Source organism: Mustela nigripes, chromosome 2, assembly GCF_022355385.1.
Source record: "Mustela nigripes isolate SB6536 chromosome 2, MUSNIG.SB6536, whole genome shotgun sequence".
Taxonomy (NCBI): Eukaryota; Metazoa; Chordata; class Mammalia; order Carnivora; family Mustelidae; genus Mustela; species Mustela nigripes.
The window spans coordinates 33,300,567-33,320,738 of record NC_081558.1 but is presented as its reverse complement, the minus strand read 5'-3'; the positions used below and the strand labels follow the sequence as shown (position 1 = coordinate 33,320,738).

At 42.3% G+C, this 20,172-nt stretch overlaps 1 protein-coding gene across 18 annotated transcripts in view; it reads left to right on the top strand.

Moving 5' to 3' along the window:
• The window catches only part of MAGI1 (membrane associated guanylate kinase, WW and PDZ domain containing 1), a 635,724-nt gene that overhangs the window by 485,970 nt on the left and 129,582 nt on the right, over positions 1–20,172 (top strand). For all 18 annotated transcript variants that reach the window (XM_059390124.1, XM_059390112.1, XM_059390111.1 and 15 more), the window contains exon 3: positions 19,227–19,346. In XM_059390124.1, the coding sequence (XP_059246107.1) occupies positions 19,227–19,346 (120 nt within the window). The remainder of the gene's footprint in view (positions 1–19,226; positions 19,347–20,172) is intronic.

Sequence of the window (20,172 nt, the reverse complement as noted above, 5' to 3'; positions counted from 1 at the left end):
ACATCTTCCATATTCTCTTGGTCAAGCACGTCATTGAGCTGATTCACATTCCAGGGGAGAATTGGATTCCATGTTTGAATGGGAAGGATCAGGTTCTTTGAGCCTATTGCAGTCTATTACTTCACTTACTATTACAGCCTCTTAACTATTGTTCCTCTTTCCCTCCTGGTCCATAGACACTCTGTAGACAGAGTGATCTCTTTATAATGGAAGTCTGTAAAGTCTTTTTTTTTTTTTTTTTTTTTAAGATTTTATCTATTTATTTGACAGAGATCACAAGTAGACAGAGGGGCAGGCAGAGAGAGAGAGGGAGAAGTAGGCTTCCTGCTGAGCAGAGAGCCCGATGTAGGGCTTGATTCCAGTACCCTGAAGGCAGAGGCTTTAACCCACTGAGCCACCCAGGCGCCCCGGAAGTCTGTAAAGTCTTATGATACTCCTCTGGTGAAGAACCTTGAGGGGTAACTCATCTCACTCAGAGTAACAGCAGAAGTCCTTACGGTGGCCTCCATCTGCTTGTGCTGCTGAGTCTTCATCATCTCTCTGATCTAAGGTTTTACGGTCTCTCTTCCTACCGTAATTCAGGAACCAAGTACGTTTCTGCCTCAGGGCATTTGCATTTAGTGTTCTGTTCCTGGTTTTCTGTTCCCCTACCCTCCTTTCCTTTAGACCTTCTCAGTGAGGCATTTCCAAACCTAGGACGTTGAAACTCCACTTCCACTACCCATGATTTCCTACCATTCTTATTCTTTTTCTCCCTTATGCTGAGTGGCACACTTCATACGTATCAGCTCATTTATTGTGTATCTCCACTCATTAGAGTATAAACCCCATGAGGACAGAGACTGGTTTATTTATTTATTTTTTATTATTTTATTTTATTTTATTTATTTGTTTTTGCCGTGTCCCAGTACCTGGAACACTACCTGGCACATTAGCAGATGTCTAGTAAGGATTTGTTGAATACAAGGAGGAACTTGATTTCAACCCAGGTTTAAATTCTCATGGTGTTGATGATTTTGAAGTATCTTAATTTTTTACTATAGCTTACTATTTCATAATGCTGTGGGATTAAATCTGTTTGGGATTCCAGGGTGCAGGATTTCCCTGAGATCACAAATTCCCATCTCCTCTCCTTTTCCTTTTTCGGAAACATTCAAAGGACTTACTGTCTTAGGATGTTCGATTAAGACCCCGTGTACCTTTCTTTCAGCAAATTAGTGCCAACCTCTGCACACCCAGGCCGTCCTGGGCACTGCGGATGGGGTGGCACAGACATAACCCTAGTCCTGAGGGTGTTAATATTCTGGTCAAAGAGAAAGCAAATCGGTGTGCAGATTACATAAGCTGATACAGAGTGTGGAGAGTGCCATGAAGGAAATATGCAGTGGTCTAGGAAGGAGAATTAGAGACAGGGAAGGGTTCAGTTGCAAAGTGGCTTTTAGGCTGAAATCTGTGGCAGGGGGATGTGAGAGACTGCGAAAATCTGAGGCAGGGCGTGGGAGGGAGAATCAAAGAGAGGGAGAGGGAGAAATATACTGTAAATAGTGGCAATATACTGTTTTGAGGGCCCCATACTCATGACCTCGACTGAACTTAATTACCTCCTAGAGTCCCTACCTGCAGATAGCTTCACATTGGGAATGAGAGCCTCAAAGTATGAATTTTGGGGGGTTACAGTTCAGTCCATAGCAGTGACATTTGAGCAAATGCTTGAAAGAGATTTGGGAGCAGTCATGAGGCAGTCTGGTGAAAGAGTGGCCACTTGGGGCAAAAGTGTGGTAGGGATGGAGATGAGTTACAGCAAGTGCAAAGGCCCTGAGGCAGGATCCTGCCTGGAGTTTTCTAAGAACAAGCAGATACAGAGTGTGACATGAAGCATGTGGTATTGAATTTTAGAGATTAGGCCCCAGAGTCACGAAATCTGGGGGTTTATTTCCAGAATTAAAGGGTTAAGGCCCCCTCTTTAACTGGGTGATGGTTTGAGGCAAGTAATATACCCCTTTCTGATCCTGTTTGTGCATTTGAGAAGTTGGGATATTAATACAATGTTCGCAATTCTATTGAGATTTATAGTAAGTGCTGAATAAATGGTTTTGGTTGTGATAATAGTAGACTTATATTAGTAATTCAACCCCCATTCCTGTTGCTGCTGCTTTTCCTTCTTTTCCTTCTCCTGCTTTTGATGAGTTTTGGAATTTTTATTGTCCCAATTCCTTGACCCCATGTAAAGATTTCTGAATTTGGGATCCATCAGTACTCCCTTCTCCAATTAACTTTGATGACGTGTCATCACCCTCGTTTTCAGAATTTGTGTGACCAGAATCATGTGAGTGGCAGGTGTGTGAACACTATTGTGGAAAACTAGCATTGTATTCTCCTTGTGAACTACGGGCCCACAGTTGTTGAGTGTAGATTGTAGATTGACAGGGATGCCTGCAGTGGCTCAGTCCAGCTCTGATGGCTGAGAATTTCCCTCAGGATTCCAGGCCTACGTCCCTGAGCCTGCTGTGGTGACTCTGGACTTCAGGTACTTCCCTCCTGAGGAGTGTGTTCCTATGTGGATGGTGGGGATGTTTGTCTTTTTTGTGCTCCTTGATGCATTCTAGAATTTTTTTGCAGCAGGTACTTTTTATATCTGAAGAGATGATGAAGGCATTGATGTTATTAATTTTAAAGTTAGCCACTTCTCCTCAAAATTTGATCAAGCCCTATTCTGTGAATCTTCTCTTTTCCATTTCCATGTATTTTGGTGTAAATGCCATTAATTGACATTAGTTGGTATTCATTGAATGGTTTAGAGAACCACTCTTTCCTCTTAAGTGCCTCATTTCCTGTTTTACCTACATAAAATAACACTTTTCTTGTACAAAATGTTGTAATGTCTCTTTTAAAATGAATAGCTTTAATCTCTTATTACTCTTCTCAGATAGAACATGTATTACATGTTGAGGGTAGAAACAGCTTTCTGGATTTCCCAGGTGGCTCAATTAAATACCCTTTAAAAAATTTTTTTTTTGTTTTTGGTTTTGTTTTGTTTTGTTTCAAGAAGCCACGAATGTGGAAGGCTATGGCAGTAGATTCTGGATTTATTAAAGACTTCGACTCTTTGTTCCCTCTGGGAAAAAATGTGGTTTTCCCACAAGATGAGAGTGTAACTTCTGGGTAAATAGGTTAAGAGGCAGGTATGTGGTGAAAACTGCTTGTAAGAACTCCAGAATCATCTATCACATCAGCAGGTCTTCACCTGCTGACAGGAAGCTAATGGCAGTCCTAGCCTCCTGCCAAATGAAGGAAATAAAGATTGGCTCTACCCTCCCTTTGCCCTTGATCAGCAGGCTGTCTTGACAGGGATGACGAATTAGATGAAACCCAAAGGTGAGGACCAATAATATTCGTGTGATACGGCATTGAATTAATATGTGTAAAATAAAACACAAACAGGTAAAACGATGCCATGTTTTCTAAGAGATTGTTCCTCTGTCTCAACTAAGATGCCATTCACGTTTCATGAGTTGATTTTTAACATTTCTGTCTCCCATAACAGTCATTGATTTCACCCTTGATTTGATTTGATCTGGACTCATAGTGGAATCAGTTGTATAGCTGACAAGGGCATAATTTGCATTCTTGGGTTAAGGAGAATCCTGTAGGCTTAACATGCTGTAGCCATCTTAGAAGGCAGCCCACTCACCCACCTGATGTCTCTGAGATAAGGATGCTTGAGAAGAGCCAGTTTCTGTTAGGAAGCATAGCATAATATATTGTTTAATGTAATAATTATTTTAAGTAACTTATAAGAATGAACATTTCTACCTGATTTTCCTTTTTAAAAACTGGCCATTTTCTAAGGCCTTTGAGACCTCCCAAAGTGGTGTAATGAAATAATTCTTGTAAAAGTCCATCTGAATACACACAGGATTTTCTTTTTCTTTTTTTTTTTTTAAAGATTTTATTTATTTATTTGACAGACAGAGATCACAAGTAGGCAGAGAGGCAGACAGAGAGATAGGGGGAAAGCAGACTCCCTGCTGAGCAGAGAGCCCGATGTGGGGCTCGATCGCAGGACCCTGAGATCATGACCTGAGCCGGAGGCAGAGGCTCAACCCACTGAGCTGCCCAGGTGCCCCCACACAGGATTTTCAATTTATCCTATCAGCACAGGTGTACGTACATCACCGTCTCCATTTTCCAAGCAAATGTTTAGAAGCATTAATAATTGGTTTTAATTTCACCTCCAAAAGCTACCTAATTTAGCTTAAGAATGAAAAATAATTTCTATGACTCAGCTGTCTAGGAATTGTAGTCTGTAACATTAAATGAACAAGAGTTGTGGTGAGAGAGGTCCTACATAAATGTGACTGTAATTGCTCATTGAGAAGTGAACTAATCGAAATGAGGGCAATAATAGTTAATCAGCTGGCTCTAGATCATTTTGTAGTTGTACCAACTTCATTTTTTTTTTTTTTTTTTTTTTTTTTGCTCATGACTTACAGTTATGGAGATAATTGGCAAGCATTAGATAAAGTAATGGAGAGTCCCAGGGTGGGAAGAAGTCAGAGGAGTAATTCAGCTTTCTGGGAATCTGCTGATGTCATGGTTATTGAGGGAACAGCATAAGTGGCCGAGGAACAGTAGCAGAGTCCTGAGTGAAGTCAACTCCCTGGGAACCTACCCTTCAGTGATGTTCACATTACTCACAGTTCTTTGTCTTTCTGAAGACAATCTTTGAATATGAAAAGAGTTTTGGGTGTCAGTAAAGCCTTTGCAAGATGAATGCTGGTTTGAAAAAAGGGAGTGGGAGGGAAGCCCCTGTTGAGAAAGAAATTGACCCTTCCATACGATGTTGAGATATCCTAGAAATGTTACTGTTCCCACTTTGTTGTCCTTTATACTGTAAAGGCTATACTTCTGTGTGTTTATGGTAAGGAGAAACGTAAGTAGGGCTGTAGATTCTCTTTTGTACAGGCTTCTTGGGATAGCTAACTTCTGTTTCTTCTTGTAGCATGTCATAGCCCATGGTACACAATATTCCCCTGGTTTGCTTTGACATAGGAGAATGTATACTTGATGGGAGCCAAAGTAAAAGGTACATGGTGAGGACTGATTGGCTGTCAATTCGCGAAGGCTTCAAGAACTATCATGCCTATGTCAACTGAGAACCAATGTATTTATGAAATCAATGCAACACCCCCCTTTTTTAAAAAAAAATATCCATCTTGAATTGCTCTTAGTATTGCTCTGTTTTGATACTAAGCATAAATTGATTTCTCTCTTCATATTCAGCCATAAAGTATTTGTCCCATCCAGCTGTTTCATCCTTTCAATTAGAAAGAGTTAATCATCTGAATAATAACGTGATACCTCGGAATTAGGGGACTTGAGGTCCTCCAATTCCAACACTGTCTTTCAGCAATAGGCATTTTCTTATAGGTGGATGCTGGTGCTTCATGATAAATGATTAACAAAAATTATGATGTTTAGGGGTGCCTGGGTGGCTCAGTGGCTTAAGCCGCTGCCTTCGGATCAGGTCATGATCTCAGGGTCCTGGGATCGAGTCCCGCATCGGGCTCTCTGCTCAGCAGGGAGCCTGCTTCCCTCTCTCTCTCTCTGCCTGCCTCTCCATCTACTTGTGATCTCTCTCTGTCAAATAAATAAAATCTTTTTAAAAAAATTATGATGTTTAGTTTTGTTAACTTTGATTTCTTTATTTTTAAAAAATATTTTATTTATTTGAAAAAGAAAGGGTGCCCATGAACAGGGGGGAGGGGCAGGGGAAGAGAGGAAAGCAGACTTCCTGCCACAAAGGGAGCTAGCGCAGGACTCAATCCCAGAACCCCGGGATCATGACCTGAGCTGAAGGCAGCTGCTTAACCGACTGAGCCACCCATGCACCCCGACTTTGTGATTCCTATCAAAAGACAGTGCAACGACTTGTGATTAGAAGTTCTAGACATTCATGTGAGAGGTTTTCAAAGGTGGTGATTAAAGACAGAAGATTTTGTGTAGATCGGGGGAGAATGCCCACTAGGGAGAACTGAATTGGGCATTATGTGTAGGAAACCTGAGTTCCCTGTTTGCAGTGTAATGAATGATCAATATCTCATTTCTTTTCTTTCTTTCACAGCTGTTTCCCTTAGAAGCAGAGTGGGCTGTAGTGTTGACGCTTCTCTCCTGATGGCCAGTGTTTGTTGAATTCATATTCCGAGCAGGATCCACATTTTATATGTGTCCTTCGGAGGGAGATGCTATTATTCCTCCCATTTTAGAGATGAGGACACCAAGGCCCAAGATATTTCACTTTGCTATGGTTGCACAGTTTGTCAATGTTAAGAGCTGGAATTTGAATTCACCAAGTCTGATTTTAGTTTTTATAACATTTTATCTTGTCATTCTGGGAGAACTCTAGGCGCCTGCAGTTTTTAGGGAAGTGACATAACGTGGTCAGTAATTCCTGAGCTCACACTTGCACTTGGTTTGTGTATTGGGAGGACTCAGGGAAGCAGCTGTTAAATTGTTACATAATGTACATATTGTGTTCATGGAAATATAACAACTCCTGTACTAAATTGTAATATCCTTGAGGACAGAGACTACTGTGTATTTACCTCTGTATCTCTGTGGGATAATATTCACAGCTTTATTGATACACAGTACTGTTTCTATAAAATTCATCCCTTGAAAGTGCACAATTCAGCATTTCTATTGTATTCCTAAAACCATGCTACCATTGTAGCTGACTTTAGAACATTCTCATTTACCTCCAGAAGAAACCACATGCCTGTTAGGAGTCACTCTTTTATTTTATTTTATTTTTTTTTAGCTAAAGAAAGGAAGCTGCCACATATTAGAAACATTCAGCATTGGACTTACAAAGTTGCCTAATTTCTGGAAACTTGATATTCTTAATTAATTAAAGCTTTTCACCAAAATAATCATTTTCTTTCACATTTGCTTTTGAAATTATCTGGTATAGATTGTTGGAATTCATTCATTCCATCTTATACAGACAGTTGCTGTCATTAATTGGGAGAAAGTAAAAAGTATTACCTGTCATAATGGAGGAAGCCTATCCAACGTAATCCCCTTTATCATAGACAGCCTTGAGTACTAAGATATAGCATTACTGATGGCCGGAATTCCTTTCTGAACAAAAATGCCTCAAGATAATTCTCAAAAGTTGATTTTTGATAAGCATGCATCTAGTGTTGGAGACTCTTATCCTTTGTTTCCTGAATGCTGGATGTTTAAAATGAATCAATGACAACTTTAGAATTTTCACATTCCTGTTTTTAATGAGCGCAGGATTTCCGTGAATTTATAGTGCCAGGGATCCCTCCCCCGCGTAAAAGAAAAAGAGCAGTTTCAAGTTATTGCCTAACCTCCCTCTTCACTGGATTCTGGTTCAGTTTACCTCATTCTCTGTTAGAGTAGCAAGACATGGACGGCGCCTGAGTGGCTCGGTGGGTTAAAGCCTTTGCCTTCAGCTCAGATCATGATCCCAGGGTCCTGGGATCCAGCCCCATGTCGGGCTCTCTGCTCAGCGGGGACCCTGCTTCCCCCTCTCTGCCTGCCTTTCTGCCTACTTGTGATCTATCAAATAAATAAATAAAATCTTTAAAAAAAAAAAAAAAAAAGAGTAGTAAGACATGGCTCCTGAGTGTTGGGTTTGGGATCAAAGAAGTCATGAGGGAGAAGCGTTTTCACCCCCACACCCAATTTCATCAGCCCCCTTAGCTTTCTTTGACAAGGTCATGTAATGATTCATTCCCCCCCCCCCCAGGTGGAGAACTCTGGAGAGTCACCTGTTCCCTCCCCCTACCAGTTTGTTTCCCCACCCCAGTGTCTGCCTTGCACACAGGAGATTTCATTGCTCGGTGGCCACAAGATCCCGGGTTCAAATCTTGCCTCTACCATTTACCAGCTGTGTAATTTTTGGCAAGTCACCAAATCTCTCTGTGTACGTTTTCTTATCTGTGTGGTGGGGATGATAATGGTACTTAGTAGATAAGGATGGTAGAAGGATTAAGTGAGTCAATGCATATAAAGTATAAATATTAGCCTAAGTTCAGACTTTTGTAATGAACAAAAATATTTTTAAAGATTTATTTATTGGAGAAAGTGAGTTTGAGCAGGGAAAGGGGCAGAGGAGAGAGAGAGTCTTTTTTTTTTTTTTTTAAAGATTTTATTTATTTATCAGAGGGGGGCGGAGAGAGCGAGCACAGGCAGACAGAATGGCAGGCAGAGGCAGAGGAGGAAGCAGGCTCCCTGCCGAGCAAGGAGCCGATGTGGGACTCGATCCCAGGACGCTGGGATCATGACCTGAGCCGAAGGCAGCTGCTTAACCTACTGAGCCACCCAGGCGTCCCGAGAGAGAGAGAGTCTTAAGCAGACTCACTGCTGAGCGCGGTGCACTATGTGGGGCTTTATCCTGGGGCCCTGAGGTCATGACAAGAGCTGAAATCCAAGAAGTGGACGCTTAACCCACTGAGCCACCCAGGCACTACTATGAATACAATTGATTTGTTATCTCATAAGGATTCTGTGATACATATGTTAGGAGTTGGTTGGACAGTTAGGTAGTCTGGGCCAGGGTCCCCAACAAGAAAATATGGAGTCAGGACAGCTCAAATAAACAGCACTAACATCCCATTTCGCGGCTTGGCTGGAACCGCACTGACATACTGCTTTGCAGCCCTTGCAGAAATGACTTCTGCAAAACGTCCTAAAATAAGACCGTTAACCACAAAGCATTTGTCGATTATCGTGGGCAAGGGGCAGTTATGACATAAGCCCCCAGATGTCAGCAAATGAAAGACCATAAGCACAGAGATAATCACTTCAAATATGGGACTTTCAAATATCTTAAGCCTTGATTGCTTAAGATAGTTCTGCAAAAGAGTTCATAAAACCCCCCAAACTCAGAAACTCTGAGGGCAACCCACTCAGGCCCTTACCCTCTCCTGGAGCTTTGTACTCTTGCTCCATCAAGTTTGCTCTGCTGCCCTCCACCCTTCTTCTGGTCTACCTCTTCATTCTTCAAAGCGGCATGACCAAGAACCCCAGGCACTCAAGGGACAAAATGTTTTGAACCCATAGTCGTACAGTAGTTACCCTCCCTGTTTTACAGGCAAGGACATGGACTACACTTAAAGGGATTTTTCTAAGGTCAGTGACAAAATTTAATTTAGTGACACTAAACTGGAAATAGAACCTGATTCTGCTTATATGGAGCTCCTTTCTCTTGAAAAATTGCTGCCTTTGTTTATTATCAGGAGTCAGTTGCTTGCCAGAGGCTTCCTTAGGCAAATACATATCTTTTTTCTGTATCATCATGTGGTGTACTCAGCACTCTGCAGCCTCCCCATTCATCCTTGGCATTGCGTGGATCTCCTTGAAAGGTGACCTGTTCAGACTTCTGATGACAAAGGACACCTGGCCTCCAGAAGAAGCATGCACCGATAATTTGGACAGTTGCTACTGAACTGTCTTCATCTTGGTGATTCACCTGGATCGGACACTCAGAACCGGTTTCTCTTCATCCTAAATCACAGTTGTAGAGAGTAAAGCTAGAAGTAAGGTCATGAAAACCAGATCAGATGCTTTCCGTCTCTCTGGTATCTAGGCCACTTTTTCAAATCATCAGCACAGTGGATCAAATGCCAAGTCCTGAGATCGAGCCAAAGCTGTAAGTCCAGGTCTGACTCTGAGAGCCCAGAAACCAGAACCCCTACCCGCCAGTGTCTGAAGGCAGGAGAAGATGGTGTCTCATCTCCAGCAGAGTGAATTTGTTCATCCTCTGCCTTGTTCTATTTGGACCCCCAGGAGATTGGTGGTGCCCACCTGCGCCTGGTGAGGGTGGTCTTCATGCTAATCTCTTCAGGAATCACTCTCACAGACACAGCCAGAAATCATGCTTTACCAGGTAACCCAAGCATTTTTTAACCCAGTCAGGTTGAGACATATGAACAACCATCACACCATGGGTGACTTTCCTTGCTCACGAAGGAAGACATCCTTTGAAGTCTTCAGGACTTCAAGGAAGGAGCAGCAATTTGTAGAGCATTCAATAATGTGTCAACAGCATCAACATTTGGGTTCCTGTCCCCCTAGGATTATTAGGTTGCCCTTTTAAATTTATTTTCTTTTTTAAAATATTTTATTTTTTTATCCATCAGAGCACAAGCAGGCGGAGCAGCAGGCAGAGAGAGGGAGAAGGGGACTCCCTGCTGAGCAGGAAGCCTGAGGTGGGGCTCGATCCTGGGACCCCGGGATCATGACCTGAATTAAAGGCAGAGGCTTTAACCCACTGAGTCACCCAGGCACCCCTGGGTTGCCCTTCTTTATTTTATTTTACAATGCCCTACAGGGATGGTTTCCGTTGTTTGTAAGGAGGCATTGAGTTGGATTGGACACAAACCCAATCAGACACTGGGCTCTTTGAAGACAACCTTTTTCTGTTGAAGACACAGCACAGCTTGTGTGTATGTGTGTGTGTGTGTGTGTGTGTGTGCGCGCGCGCACGTGTGCTGCTCACTGACACTCACTGACAGTTCCATTCCTGTGACCATGCCATTTCTGAGTCCCCTGAGCTGTCACATCTGAGACCACCAGCCTTTTGGGTCTTTATCTCCTCCTTCCACTGTCTATTTTCTCATCTCCCCCTGCCCTCCACACTCGCACACCAAGTAAGAGTCTGACCAGATACTTGCAGCCCTTCCCAGGGCGCTGTGACTGCCTCATTCAAGGGTCTCCTCCTGTCACATTGGAATTTTTTCCTACTCTTTAACATATTCCTCCATCTCTCGTTCCTGGGTTTTCTCACTTTTAGGTCTTCTTTGTCGTCTTCGTTGTCTTCTTTTTAAGAGTTCCCTTTGATAGGAGCACCCAGAGCGTCCTCTAGTTTCCCCTTCATATTGTTTATTGTTCTTCCCCCACAAATTTTAAGCTTTCTAAGGATCTTGCTCACCCCCATCCCCTGACCCCAGCCAGCACCTTAGAAATAATTGTCAAGAGAATGAAAGGCGTGCAGGCATGCATTAGAAAATGCTGGCCTGGGCGCCTGGATGGCTCAGTTGGTTAAGTGTCTGCCTTCAGCTCAGGTCATGATCCTGGAGTCCCACATTGGGCTCCCTGCTCAGCAGGGAGTATGCTTCTCCCTCAAACCCTCTCCCGCCTCATGCTCTCTCTTTCTCTCTCTCAAGTAAATAAATCAAATCTTTAAAAAAATTCTCCCTTGATTCCCTATTTCCTGTCTCAGTACTGCTCCTTTGGCTCTCTCTCTTCCATTAAAAAAAAGAAGAAAGAAAGAAAGAGCGAGCGAGCTGGCCTGGGTCAGGGGAGGGGGAAGCGGGAGGGTGGGGAGAAGCAATTCTAACAAGCTTTGCTCTCACCCCAGCATCAGGATACTGTCCTCTGTGATGTACATACTTGGCCATTCCCTGGCACATAGTAAATGCTCAATAAATAGCAGCCGTTGATATTTTTGTTCTTTTTCCCTTAGTCCAGAGACACTTTCAGGAGTCCTGTACTATGGCCTAGCCTTGCTATGCTTCCTCAGTCTCTTTCCCAAGGAATGTAGATTTGAAAGGACACGAGGAAGAATCAGAGTGGAATTGTTTTAAACAAATGCCTGTTCTGTCATGAGAAAAGGTCCGTTTGATTTCCGTCCCCAAATCTTTTTGGATACTTCGTGTGGTGATACAAAAGTTTCGGTAAAAGTGACTGGTTTCTATTTAAACATCCAGGAAGATCACATGGAGTCCACATTCTAGTGACACGTTTGGAGGCCTGTTACCGCATACAAGGTGTGATAGAAAAATTGCTTGTTTTTCAAGTCTATCAAACACGTAAGACTATGTATACGTTCATGGATCTGTTGTTTCTAAATCTGTTTGGGGCATGAAGAGATTTACATCCTTGGGATTGGTCTTTCTCCCTTCATGATTGTTGGGTCATACTGTGAATTTATGTCTCGTTTTGTAGCAAAATGCCAAAACTCTCTTCCCAGTGGGGGTACCATGTTGCAACCTTACCAGCAGTGTGTGAGAGTTCTAGCAACTCTGTACTAATGGCAGCTTCTGGTATTGTATGATTTTTAAAAACTATTCTAGTCATTGGGTGGCAGTTAAGCATTTCTTTTTTACATGAATGTAGTTAACATTTGTTTTTTAAAGTTTGATTTGAAGGTCAAATGTTGAGTAAACAGGATTGCGCGTCCTGAGATATGGCCAAGCTTGTGTGAGTAGTGACTGAGTGAATTTGTGGGAACAATACATTCAACGGTGCTCCCTCTCCATCAGCTGGAAAAATGAACAGCATCCGCCTGTCCCAAATATCTAATGAATTTCAAGCAATGCACATAATGGCCTTATTATATAGAATGATCCTTCCTTAACATTGGAGGTAGCTGAAGGAACTCTAATTTTTTGAAGTCTCATTATTAGATTTTGATAAGCAGGACCCAGACTAATTTCACAGCAGGTGAAACCATTGACTATTAACAATTTAATCTTAGTAGGGTAATGATTCTTCTATTAGCAATCTGGCCTTGAGACCTTTTGGACAGGTGCTGAGTGACAGCTTGCCCAAAAGCCTGATGGTGCTGGGAATACATAGCAGGAGGAACCAGCGTGTTGTGTCCTATCCCTAAGATTTTGTTTGCTGCCTCAATTGGATATTTCAAGGGAATTTTCAGATTAAGAAGAGAGAGCTGATGAGCTCCAAATCTAATTCCCTTTCTGTATAGAGCCATGATTTGTAGCGTTGATAAGGAAGGTCACTTTCTGATTTCCTCAGCAAGGGTCACTCAAGCCAGGTACACTAAAAGTTTATGAGCCATAAAAGGTGCATAAGAAGCAACCAGCCTCTCAAGCTTTAAAAGGCGAACTTTTGGAGGCACTGCTAATTCATACTGAGATATTCACTAGGGCTTAGCTCAAATTAATGTGTTAAGTTATGATCTGGTGGTGGTAAGGGTTGATAGTGTTGACCACCTTGGTGAAATCTGGTAGGCATTTTAACACTGAAAAAGGACTCTGTGTAAATCTTGAACAGATTGAGGTCTGTTTTTTCTTTTTTTAAGTAAAAATTAATTTTTTTGAGAGATTGAGAAAGAGAGTATGCAAGCCAGCCTGGGGGATGGGGCAGAGGGGGAGGGAGAGAGAGAGAGAATCCTCAGACAGTCTTCTCAGCTTGGAACCTAGTATTAAGGTCTTAATACCAGGACCCTGAGAGCATGACCTGAGCTAAAATCAGGAGTCAGATGCTTAACTATCTGCCACCCACATGCCCCTATATGTAGTATATTTCCATCCACTATATAAAGGCTAGTGTCAATGTCAGTGCTGGCTTTCTGTGACATGGAAACCTTGGAACGTGTTGTTTGCTTGATTCACATGGAGCCTGAATTCTTTTGCATGTTTTTGCAAGGACTACGTTAATATGGAAGATACTGGAATAGGATACCCAGGAATCAGATTGTTCAAGATTCCCCAGAAATAGGGGTGCCTGGGTGGTCAGTGGGTTAAAGTCTCTGTCTTTGGCTCAGGTCATGATCTCGGGGTTCTGGGATTGAGCCCCGCGTCATGATCTCAGGGTCCTGGGATCGAGTCCCGTATCAGGCTCTCTGCTTGGCGGGGAACCTTCTTCCCCCTCTCTCTCTGCCTGTCTCTCTGCCTGCTTGTGATCTCTGTCTGTCAAAATAAATAAATAAATAAATAAATAAAGATTCCCCAGAAATAATCATTTTATTCAGTTTATAAAACACCAGAACAACTACAAACCCATTGGTACAATTCAGAGTAGGAGAGTTCTTTAAAGAAACAATCATTTTGTCTCTTCCCATTTCTGAACCCACACTCCTGAGGTTACCTCAGCTAAAGAGTTAGTATTATTCCACCGACGTAACTGTTTATTAGTTTAAAAAACATACAGTACCCATAGGGCTTCCTTCTCTATTTTCCAATAATATGCAGCAATATTTTACATATTATTCAAGTTTACACAGTAACTTGTTTGTATCACTCAACTGAACATCATGGACATTCTTTCTGGTAATTACGTGTACATCTCCCTGTTCTACACATAGTTAAAAATTTCCTGAGGGTGAATCTACCATATTTCATTCAATCATTCCCCTATGTATGGGTGCTTAGTTTTTCATATTGGAGGACTGCTTTTGTTTTGGTCTTTTTCTTTTGTTTTTGCTACAAACCCTGCTGCTACAAATATCTAAAGAGATTTTTTTTCCCCCTAAGAGACCATAGCTCTGCTCAGCTTACTTGTTACATGACCTTGGGCAGTTAATTTCCTTAATTGTGCGCATGACCTTCGGAAGTTATTTTCCTTCTCTGACTCTTAGCTTCCTCATCAATAAAATGAGTGTAGTGATAGTCCTTACTTTTATATTTCTTGTAACAATTAAATATAGTAACACTGATTTAGTATTTAACACCTCGCCTGGGACATAAGTAAGGATCCAATAAATGGATGCTGTTTGTCCTTTCCTACTGTTTATCTCTCACTCCTGTTTTTGTTTGTGTGTTTGTTGGTTTTTTTGGAGGCTAGGAGGTGAGCACTGCACATATTTGCTTAAAGCTAATAACTGTAAGATCTTGTTGGCCCGATTTCTGGCTAGACAAGCAGAAGGCAGTGTTGTGGGCTGTAGAAAACCCCAGTTTGTCAGCCTGGTGATTATTTTTTTTTTAATATGCTGTCCCTGAGGAACATGATAGAATTTGTTTTACTTCTCTTCTGCCAGGAAGTAACCCTTCTGGCTTTGTCAGAAGCGTAGTTTGTAATAATTGTACCCACCCCAGATGGCTCCTGAAAACCCTTTGAAATGCCATCTGCCAGGCGTGTGTCCAGCCGGCAGCCTGTCATTCTGCTAGAAGAAAAGAGGAGGCGGGGCCCCCTCCCCTGCCCTTTTCTCCCTCGAGTCACTGAATGGAGCCTGGTCCTGTTGGCCCAGACCCAGGGCGGGTTGCTCAGAGGATGACTGGGAGTAAACCTCCTGCTAGCCTGTGGAGTAGAAAGGTTTTGTCTGGGTAATAAACCCTGAAGGTTTAGTGGGTGGAGACTCACCCGCCCCCATCTCCTTCCCCTGCAGCTCACAGGCCACTAAGCATATTTATTTACATGGGAAAATGGTATCTACGAGTTTCATGTTTTCTTCTAAAATGTAGCATTTTTGAAGGTCTTCATAATTTTGAATCCTTTCAGGAAATTAAGACCCAGGGGTGACTCTTGTCTTTAAAGTAAGTATGACAGATGGGTTCTAAAAACATGGTTGAAAGACACAGGAAAGAGAAGTTGGCTCAACAAGGAGAGGGTGGGGGGAAACCACCAAAATACCATTGTCTGGTTTCAGAAGACTTTAAAAACCTAACAAATCTTTTGTTGGTTTTATTTATCTTTATCTTTTAGGGGGTGGGGCTGGGGATAGGAGATAGAGGAAGGTAATGGAATTTTGGTGTGGGGGCTGAGTTGCCGGGTAGAACACATTTAGGACAGATCCCCTCAAAGCAAGTTTCAAAGAGTTTCTCTTCTTGCCCCACACTGGGATTTCCCAATATGCTATAGACTGCACTTTCCCAGTAGCAGGCTAAATGGCTTTTTTCACTTGACTCCAGGACATCACACCCTTTTCTTTTGCCCCTGCCTTGCTGACTGCTACCTCCTAGTCTCCTTTGGGGTGCTTCCGTTCCTTGTTTCTGAAAATTACAGGGTTTTAAGTGTTCAATCCCAACTTTTTGCTTTCATTTTGTATACTACCCCTCCCTCTAAGATTATTTCTGTTCTCTTTACCTTCAGATGCCAGTGGTTTACTGATCACTCTCAATTTTATGTCCCAACCTGCACACCGACCTTCAGACTTACCTGGTCAGCTGTACACAGCCCTCTGCATCTAGGTGTCTAAGAGGCATCCCAGACTTCACATGTCCCGAAGCGAACACTTCCTTCCTCCAAGATTCTTTTAAACCCTTCAACCTGTATTGCTCTGAGAAACTTTAATGAATGTTTAAATGAATGTTTTTTCCCCTAAGAACCACTTCCTCCCTTGTCTCCTTGATTTCTATGAAGGGCACAAGGCCGTTTGCCCAGGTCAAAGAACAGGATGTCAGTCTTTATCGCTCTGTTTTTCTTACACACTCCATCCACTCCCATCAACAGGCTCTGTCTTCAGAATATAGACCCCTTGTGGCTTGATTAGTGTAATACGTCCATCTTGTGGACTGTGTCATAGCTGTTTGAAATAGTCACAATGTATGATAGAAATCTGATGGTTTCTTACTAGCTCTGCCCTATTCTTCTTGACCACGACCTGATTTTCTCTCCCATGGACCCTGTAATCACCACCTCGCTGATCTCATTGCTTCTGCTTGTGCCCACCTCCCCCTGCTCTGCCCAAAGCCTGTTCTCTGTCAAGCTCAATGATTTTTTTTTAAATTTTATTTATTTATTTGACAGACCAGAGATCACAAGTAGGCAGAGAGGCAGGCAGAGAGAGGGGGAAGCAGGCTCCCCTGCTGAGCAGAGAACCTGATGCAGGGCTCATCCCAGGACCCTGGGATCATGACCCGAGCTGAAGGCAGAGGCTTTAACCCACGGAGCCACCCAGGCGCCCCTCAATGATCTTTTTAAAATGAATCCTAGCACAAACACCTCCCCCCACCACTCGGCTGAAAACCCTCCAGTGGCTTCTCATCTTCCTTGGGATAAAATATGAAGTGTTTGCTATGGCTCTCCTTAACCCTTTTCCATTACTCTGTCACTATTCCTCCGGCCTTTTTGCCTCTTCCTGCATTAGAGTTCTTGGCCCTTCCGCCTGCCCGGAATGCTTTCCCAACACCTTGGCAGGGCTCTCCATGTGGGCGGTACCTCCTTAGCCAGGCTTTCCCTAATCCCCATCCTGAAAGAGCTTCCCTCCTCCCCGGCAGACTTCCTTCTTCTAAGATATTTTTAAGCCCTTTAACCTATATTGCTCTGAGACACTTTAACCTATGTTTCCTATGGTGATTTCCACCTGAAATTTTGTTATACTCACACACATGTGTTTTCTGTCTTTCATAGTAAAATGTAAATTTCACTAGGGTAGGGGCTTTGTCTTGTTTTTCAGTGTTTCCCCAGTGCCTGCACTGGTGTCCAGCATGAATTGGGATCTCAATAAATAGTTACTGGGAAAAAAAAAAAAACCTAGTGAGAGATGTAATGAGATATAAATATATATATAATATATATTATATATATATTGCCCCTGCCTTGCCCCTTTCCTATATATATGTGTGTGTGTATATATATATAAATATATATATAAATATATATATATAGCCTTTGAACTGTAGCATCCTGTCAACTCATTTCATTTTAACTATGACATAAACTATCGTATGTGCTGATGATTATTGCGCTATGTCTTCTAATAGATTGATTTCATTCAGTACACACAGCAAATCTACAGTGCATGTACCATTATTATCCCTGTGTCACAGATGAGGAAACCGAGTAATAACAGAAGCCAAGGACCTAAGTTGTTAAGACCACAAGTGGGGAGGAGTGGCAAGCCTTGAACTTACCATTCCCACTTCAGACACCTGCTCAGCTACAGTTTCTGGTATTCTCTGTGTTAATGCAGTACCTGTTATGTGTCTGACATCGAAGATGTCAATTTAAAAATTGTAAGCTACCTGAAAGGGCTTGTCATCAACTGTCGGGGGAGCCCGAAATAGGAACAAATCAGGAAATCGTACAAGAGTGGACTTCAGATACAAGCAGCTTCTTTACCGGAAAGCTCCAGAAAAGCAAACACATGCAATACAACCATACCATGGGGAGTTTGAGGCTATTTATAAAGCTCTGATTTCAGATATTAGAAAAACCATTTAAAATGTATTTAAATGTATTTAAATACATTTAAAATGTATTTATCTTGAGTTAAGTGTGCAACAAGTGTTGAGGGGCTTGTTTTTGGTTTGGGGGATTTTTTTGTTTTTTTGGTGGTTGGTTTTGTTTTGTTTTTTTGACTTAAGAGAAATGCTGGATGGTACCGTTAGGTGTGCAGACATGATCATTCTCATAGACAAGTATTGAGAGAACATTAGAGCCACAAGGCACATATAGCTGGTTACTGAATTGCTTTAAAGTTTTAGGGGGAAATCCTTGCTTATTAAGTCCTTAGGAGTATTGAAAAATCCCTGCTTATTATGTAGGAAAACATCGACCTTAGAGCAGCATAGGTATGGTGCTTTGCAAAGCAAGTTATGTGGATCATATTACCTAACTTGAATGTGAGAGCAGAAATCCTGTGTTTTGCTCTTTTTTGAGGCTTTATAGTATTTAACAGAGGTTCCTTGCACACACCACATAATTGCTTCTTGATTTGTTTTCTGTTCTCGGTTTGTGTGTAAATCATATTCCTTCCACACTACTTCTACACTTTTGGTTGAGATTAGGCTAAAAGAGAGGCACAGAGCCTAGCACCTGAGCTGGGTGACTCAAATCCTCTAGAGACCCTACATTATTCATAAGAAGAATTGTTGTATTTATTAGTCATTGAGAGAATGATCATGCTCAAGGGGAGAATTTTCTAGCAAATTCAGTGCCCCTTCTCTCCCATCAGAACTTACGGGTGGCCTCTTTTCATCAAACCTATTAATTACACCGAAAGCAGCAGCATTTTAATCCCTGGGAGATAGCCAACCACTGATCTTGGGCAACTGCATTTCTCTGGTGATGTGTTTATGCAGTGGGTGTCATTTTCTTCAAAGGGCTTATTACAGTGGAACTTGCCGGATATCCTTCAAAACACAGGAATTTTGAGGCCTTTGTTAAAAATATAAACCCCTTACGCTGTGAGCTTAAGGTGGATAACTTTTTAGTATCTACTGGAGTCGTAAAAGCTGCTGATGGTGAATGTTGTCTGTCTAAAATCCCACTTGCCTTTTTCATTCAGTGCATTTTAAGAAATGATAAAAACTCACCCCAGGCTACCCAGCGGTGGTTGGATGGCTCTTGCTTCCATCCAAAGGTCACAAGCATGAGAGGGTGGAAGTGAGGCTGCTGTGCTGTTAGAAAAAAAGTTGTCCTTACCAGGTCCCTGTCTGGGCAGATGGGTGAGTAGGCTTAGGCTGTCCAGCTTACAGAACAGGTTATTCCAATTACAACCGAATGGGGAGCTTCCTGTTTTCATGGACTGATGGTGTCTTGTGTATCTGTCTTGTCGGCTGCAGGCACAACCCGATCTCCCAGAGAAGGAGAAGTGCCTGGCGTGGACTATAACTTTCTGACTGTGAAGGAGTTCTTGGACCTCGAGCAGAGCGGGACCCTTCTGGAAGTCGGCACCTATGAAGGTGAGTGTATCTGTGTGAGGGCCGTGAGGCTGCCTCTGTCCTGGGCACTGGTGAGGCACCAGAGCTCTGCAGGCAGGAGTGTTTTGTGAACTAGCGGAGTCTGATCAACGGTAGGAGACTGCAGTTCACCTTACTAAGATGGAAAAAATATGTGGTGTAAGGCTTTGTGGCACTCTTTAAAAATAGTTTAAAAATAGTTTGGAGGCTCTTTTTTTTCTCCAAGAGGTTTCTTCTTTATTAATTGAAGACTGTACGTGTGTGTGTGTGTGTGTGTGTGTGTGTGTGTGTGTGTGTTGTTGTTTTTGTTGTTGTGAGGTATGGGCTTGCATGGTATTAGAAAAAAGAGAGGGGTGCCTGGGTGGCTCAGTGAGTTAAAGCCTCTGCTTATGGCTCAGGTCATGATCCCAGGGTCCTGGGATCAAGCCCCGCATTGGGCTCTCTGCTGAGCGGGGAGCTTGCTTCCTTTTCTCTCTCTGTGCCTGCCTCTCTGCCGGCTTGTGATCTCGGTCTGTCAAATAAATAAATAAAATCTTTTAAAAAAAGAAAAAAGAAAAAAAAGTGGGAAAAGAATCATGGTCAATTTCAAAATACGACCTTACAGGTAGTTGTTTTTCTTTTCTTTTTTTTTTTTTTTTTGACAACAACTTGTCTGGGAAACAAGGAAGAGAAAGTCATTCTCTCCAGTTGTTTCTATTACAAATGACATAGAGGCGGAGTTACCTTGTTTCCCAATTAATTGTATCACTTTTAATCTTGAAGGAATAGAATGTCATTTTTTTAAAGCACTAATTGATTTTTAATGTATTTTTTGAATAGATAATACATA